This window comes from Numida meleagris, chromosome 1 (assembly GCF_002078875.1).
Source record: "Numida meleagris isolate 19003 breed g44 Domestic line chromosome 1, NumMel1.0, whole genome shotgun sequence".
NCBI classification, from domain to species: domain Eukaryota; kingdom Metazoa; phylum Chordata; class Aves; order Galliformes; family Numididae; genus Numida; species Numida meleagris.
In genome coordinates, this window is record NC_034409.1 from 61,707,381 (window position 1) to 61,713,613 (window position 6,233).

The 6,233-nt window shown below is 51.1% G+C and overlaps 1 protein-coding gene across 1 annotated transcript; it reads right to left on the bottom strand.

Moving 5' to 3' along the window:
- FBXL14 (F-box and leucine rich repeat protein 14) lies at positions 2,631–6,227 on the bottom strand. Its single transcript, XM_021389773.1, has one exon. The coding sequence runs from the start codon at positions 6,214–6,216 to the stop codon at positions 5,014–5,016; it is 1,203 nt and encodes a 400-aa protein (XP_021245448.1). The 5' UTR covers positions 6,217–6,227; the 3' UTR covers positions 2,631–5,013.

The window sequence follows — 6,233 nt, forward strand, 5'->3', positions numbered from 1 at the left end:
GTGTCACACCTGCTCTGCTCCACTCTTCTGGGCAAGGAGTGCCTCAGCCAGCAACGCTGGCGGTGCTTTCGCTGGGCTGGGACCCAAGGGCTGGGGCAGGCAGTACAGAGCCCTCGCTGCTTTGGTGGGGCTCTGAGGAGTGTGGGGACACAGACGGGAGATTTCCAGCCCGCTTCCAATTGGTGCTTTTATGGCTTTCTACCTCTGCTGCCAACTGAGTCATGTTCAAAAATTCAAGAGCGGCTGGAGAGTGAAAATTAAGTTTCCTTGTTACCCTGAGGAGTCATATGGTAATTGGTCTATGGTTGTTGGCAATGGATTATTTATTTGGAGAAACCCTTCTCTTTACTAGTGAAAACATGCATTCTTCCTGCTCTGGCTTCGCAGTACAGTAAGGCTGTGCCCAAGGAGCTGTCGTTCCCAGGCACAAGAGCACAGCAGTCGGTGAGAAGCACTCGCTCTTGCAGTGGGAACAGTCCCTGGTGTCTCAGGGAACTTTGGTTTCAGCTGCATCCTTAGGTTTGGCTTCCATTGAAACAGCGTGCTGGGCCATGGGGCAATGGTTTTGGCTTTGTTTTTGTTTTGTTTTGTTTTGTTTTTCCTCTAGTAGGCAAAGGAAGTTTGGTGGTTCTTTTCTTGTGTTTGGTTGGGTTTTTTTTTGTTGTTGTTTTTTTTTTGTTTTTTGTTGTTGTTGTTCAGGAAAAAATCCGGTCCTATTTCTGATTACAGAACTCAAGAGCACACACATTACAGTCATCTAGACACAGATCTCCAGCTGTTATCTGTGCAAACATGGTCCTTAATAAGGAGACACCATTTTTAGTCAAATCCAGCAGAAACAACCCTTTTTGGGGGGATCTATCATGCAAGATCTATCATTCTCCATCCCTTGATAGAACTGCTGGCTACCCTGGGAGCGCTTACATTTCAGAGGTAACGGGAACCTGATCTGGAATTCCTGTCGCTTACAGTTTTGTTACGTTGTCTTTTTCAGTCAGGAAGTTACTGTAGACTTTTTTCTTCATGCAGGAAAGAAAGACCCCACACCTCCCTCCAAGTAAAGGAAGATGGATATAGTGTCAGGCTCAATTAGATCCAATTGTGGTGGCTTTCCCCAGTGCGAACAATGCAGCTTTTGTGATGAACTCCCAGCAGAAAGCATGGGAGTCTTAGGGGGGAAAGAAGACAACGCAGACCCCAAAGTCCCAGTCTCGAGGTGCCAGCCCTTCTCCTTAGGGTTGGGATGAGGTGGTGCGCAACTGCGGCCCTCTTGAAATGTGATTTTCCCCTTTGAAATGCAGCACTGAGATAAAAGGAGAGAGGTGGTTAGGGCTTGGAACAAAGAGCCGTGTGTTGTCCAGCCTCAGCCAAAAGCATCCGCAGAGGCAGAGGTGAGCACGGGGCCAGGCCCCGCACCTCCTTGGTTGGGCGGCCGAGCACCCGGGGCAGCACCCGGTGAGCGGGGTGCCCGAGCGGGATAGCGCACAGGGAATAAAGTGGCCTGCTCAGTGCTGGAAGTGCTTAAAATGCAAATGTACAGGAACTTCAGACCATCCCCCTCCCTCCTCGGCATGGAGGAAAGCAGCTTAAATACAGCCAGGCCTGGAGAGGAATGTTAAAAAGAGGGGAAGAATCACCCTCCTCCTTTCCATAGGGACCCTCACACGGCGAGATTCAGTATGCATGACTGAACAAGCAAGCAAGGACAGCTCCTCTTTTAACTTTCCTGAACAATGGCTCTGGCTTCTTCCACCATTTCGCATTCTCTCTACCCCAGCCCCTCCTTTAAGAAAGGAAAGGGGCAGCGGGGGAGAGAAAGCCCTGCTGCAGGACTTAGAGGGAGAAAAGCTTTGTTTCATGCCCTATAAACACCGCTTAAGCTCCATCTCAAACAACAATAAAAAACCCACATCGTGCAGGTCTAAAAGGGACCCTGTCAGGTTAAAAGTCATACATTAAAGAGAAAGATTACGGTATAGTACAAAGGACACCTTCGATTATTCAAACTTTTTTTTTTTTTTTTACATTCCCACTTTACTTCCTCTTTCCTTTCATCTTCACTTGGGCAATGGAAACCAGCGGAGCAGTGTCAATGTCCCAGGTTCTCGTGTGCTTGCACAGCTTTAGGTGACTGCCTTTGCAGGGAAACATTTTTATCTGATGGGTGTTCCACAGGGAGCGGTGAGGGTGGGCCTCAAGTTAGGCACAAAACCCCTCTGCCATCTACCTGGGACTACGAAAAACGAACAGATCGGTCCTTCTGCTCTCCCTTCCAAACACCAGGTTTCCCCTGCCACAAAATACCAAATTCCCTCCGTAGCAAACTCCAGCTGAAGCAGACACCTCTCACCAAGGAGAATCTCAATGCCATTTCTCTCCATTGATGCTGAGAGCTCCCGCAGCCAGTGCTGCTCCTACCAAACCTTCCCTAGAACCTTTTAATGCCAGTGTTACCCACCATCCCGCACTGAGGGACCAGACCCTACCTCCTTTCCCTCAGCAGCCGTGGAAACAGGAGCAGCCCCAACCCCTTGGCACCATGAGCACACCAGGACAGGCAGGCACCTCTCATCAAGAAGTACAGACAACACAGATACGGCTTTTTTTTTTTTTTTTTTTCAAAAACATACTTCATATTTCCTCTTTTATTATATAAATATCAGTTTAACCTTTTACTGTAAGAATATAAAATGTTTTAAGAGGATCTTTGTTATTTTTATACAAATTCACAAACAGTACAATTAATCCATAGGGGTCTCTGGGTTTGCGTTAACTCCGTGGTCTGGCCTGTTACTGTGGAGGGTTTGAGATTTTGAACACGTGAGAAAGAAAAAAAAAAAAAAAAGAAAAAAAAAGAAGAAAAAACCCAAGATAGTTTTCTGTTTAAAAAAAAAAAAAAATCCTTACTCCTCCTCTTTAAAATAATAATGGAAAAAAAATCTAAAGAACCAGCTCCATTTTATTGACAGAACAGAGATAAGACAGATGAACTTCAGTCTCCTCCCCTCGCGCTGCAGCCTCGGGGCCTGCAGGCTGCTCGCTCCTCGCCCACAAACAGGAAGCCTCGCACAGTGACCTTTTGTAGGTGATTCGGGAGGGGAGGGGAAAGGATTTGCATATATCTCTATATAATTTTTAAAAAAACGAGCTTGCATTTTACACATTTCTGTCGTAGCAAGTAGCCCAATCCTCGGCACGGATTCTCACGTTACATGTTTGTGCTAGAAGAGGCAAAATGCAGAAGCACAGTTTGGGTCCCCAATCCCCAGCGAAGAGGGAGGGAGAGGCACAACCAGAATGTGAAGGTGGGACACAGCGGGGTAAGCTCAAAAGCAAACAAAGATTTTAAAAAAATACAAAAAAAAAAGGGGGGGGGGGGGAGAGAAAATGAAGAACAAACCCAAGGAAGGGGCATTATTCCAGTCTAGGCACAAAAATGTTTCAGTCTCAAAATCTCTTTCCTGTAAGAATTCCAGGGCTTTTGAGGAAAAAAAAAAAAAAAAAGTAACAAATTAAAACGAGGTAGCCAGACATCATATATATATTTATATATATAGAATATATTCAGCAGAAAAAAAATGTACTTAAAAATCCACAAGAACAGCAACTTCAAATGTCTTTAAAAATAAAACCGTGTAAGAAAATGAATACTGTAAAGAGGAGAATGAACCAGGAAAACTGGGACCAGTTACAGGACGTAAGCAAGGGATAGGTGGGAGAGTAAGAGGCTGTTTTTGTAGCAGTAATTTTTTTTATGCGTTTCAAAATAAAAAACAGGTCACAGTATCTCAAATGAAGCAGAAATGAAGCTGGAGATTCTTCCTTAAGTCCCCCAGGCCGAGGGGAGCTGGCCACCCCTTCTACCTGCTCAGCCCCCATCCAAGAGGAATGGATATGTAGCTGGATATGTCTATCCCTGTTGCCAAGAAGAGGGAGGGGAGAAGGAAAGAACGGTGAAGGGGAGTCTCTCAGTAACTCTGTGGGCCCCAGTGCACGGAAAGGTCTAAGAGACCAGGGTCTGTGTCCAGGGTCTACAGAAACAGGGTAGGAGGAAATGGTATCCTCATCTCCAATACAGAGATGGGGAGAAAGAACAGAATGCCTGGGCTTTTCCTTTAGCTACAGTGCAGGGTGATGTGGAACCATGCTGACAAAAGGAGAGGTTGTAGCTGTCCCTATTCTCAGTGCAGTGGAGAACTGGAGTAGTGGGAGAATGCATCTACCCACAGCAGAGAGCAACATGGAACTGGAGATTGAAAACAGACTTTAACAAAAAAATAAAAAAAAATAATCGATGTACCTAGGGAGCAGTATTTCTGTCACAATTCCCAGCTGACAGGGGAGGGGCAGGCGCAGAGGTGGAATGGTTAGGGTTTGTTTTTTAGGGCTTTTATTTTTTTAAAACCAAAAGCTGCGTCTGTGCCCAGTGCAGGATGACTGGGTGGCCAGGTACATAAGCGTAGCTAGGAAGCCTTTCCTGCTGTTGTAATTGTTTGTTCCCATTTCCATTCCCACTCTCCTTTATATAAATCAAAAATAATCTATTCTCAATACATGGCAGAGCAAGGGTCTCGATCTTTATCCATCCTTAGTGCAGGAGGGGATGGAATCGGGGAGTGGGGATAAAGAGGGGTGTCTCTAGCCCCAGTGCATAAGTGTGGGCTTCTACCTCTTCTGTAAGGGGGGAGGATGCTGGGGTAGGGATACGGAGAGCTCTGTTTCCCCAGTGTGGAGCTGGAGGCATGACCTGGAAAAAGGGTGGGTGCTTTCTCTCTTTCCTCCTGCTTCCCTCTCCCCCCCCCTTCCTCCTTCTCCTCCAGAGCGAGGGCGGGTAGGCAGCACACAAGGGTCAAGGATACTCGCTCGCTCTGTTCTTCCCTCCAGTGCCAGGGTGCGTGGGTAGCATGGCTGTGCGCGTGCCCCTGTCTCCTCTCCTCCGCTGCAGCAGTCAGTCAGTCCTTCAGTCCGTGAGTTCCTCCGGAGGAGATGGAGGTCTTGGGGCACCCCCTCCTCTCACCTGACCTTCTCGCTCTCAGTCATTTCCCACAGTCCCAGGTTGAGCACCTTGAGGCAGGGCAGCTGGGTGATGCGCTCCAGGCCCCTCTTGGTGATGCGGGTGCAGCCATAGAGGTCGATGCCCGTCAGCTGGCTGAGGTGTTCAGCGATGAGCTCCAGGCCCTTGTCGGTGATGCGGACGCACTGGCCGATGTTGAGGGTGCGCAGCCCGTGCATCTGCCGCACCATGCGGTTGATGCCCTCGTCGCTGATGTGGCAGGAGCAGAGGGAGAGGGAGCGCAGCCCGTCCAGTCCCTGCGCGATGTAGGCCAGACTCTGGTCCCCCACTTTGTCGCAGAAGGAGACATCGAGGCCGGAGAGCCGCAGGCTGCCCATGGCCAGGTGCATGATGCCCGTGTCGCTGATGTTGTCGCAGGAGCGCAGGTTGAGGCTGCGCAGGCTACTCATGTGCGACAGGTGCAGCAGCCCCGCGTCCGAGATGCCCCCGCAGAAGCTGAGGTTGAGCTGGCGGAGGCGGCCCAGCCCGCGGGCCAGGTGCTTGAGCGAGAGGTCGCTGAGCTTCTGGCAGTCCTGCAGCGTGAGCTGCTCCAGACCCAGGCAGCCCTCGGCCGCGCTGCGCGTCATGCCCGCCAGGTGCCCGATGCCCACGTCGGAGAGGTGCCGGCAGGAGCGCAGGTTGAGGCTCTTGAGGCGCTGCAGGCCCCAGGCGATGAGCAGCAGCCCGGTGTTGGTGATGTTGCTGCAGCCCCCCAGCTCCAGCACCTCCAACCCCTTCAGGTACTGGGCGATGCGGCCCAGGCTGCTGTCCGTGATCTGCTTGCAGAGGCTGAGGTTGAGCGAGCGCAGGGAGCTGATCTCCGCCACGAAGGCGTGGCCCAGCCCGTTGTCGGTGAGGTTGTAGCAGCCGCTGAGGTTGAGGCTCTCGATGTCTGCCATGCCCTGGATCACGTAGCTCAGGCTGCGCCGCAGCGACAGGATCTGCACCCGCCGGATGCCCCGCGCCGCCAGGCTGGGGAAGAGCGAGGGGTTGGCGCGGCGCAGGTGCAGCTTCGCCTCCACGCCCCGCCACACGGAGCGGTGGTAGGCGGCGTCCCGCCAGGCCGTGCACACCTGCGCCGCGCGGCCCTTGTCGCGCACCTCCAGGTACCCGAAGATCATGGCCAGCAGCTCCGGGAACAGGCACGAGATGTGCGTTTCCATCGCCCGCCCGCGCCCGG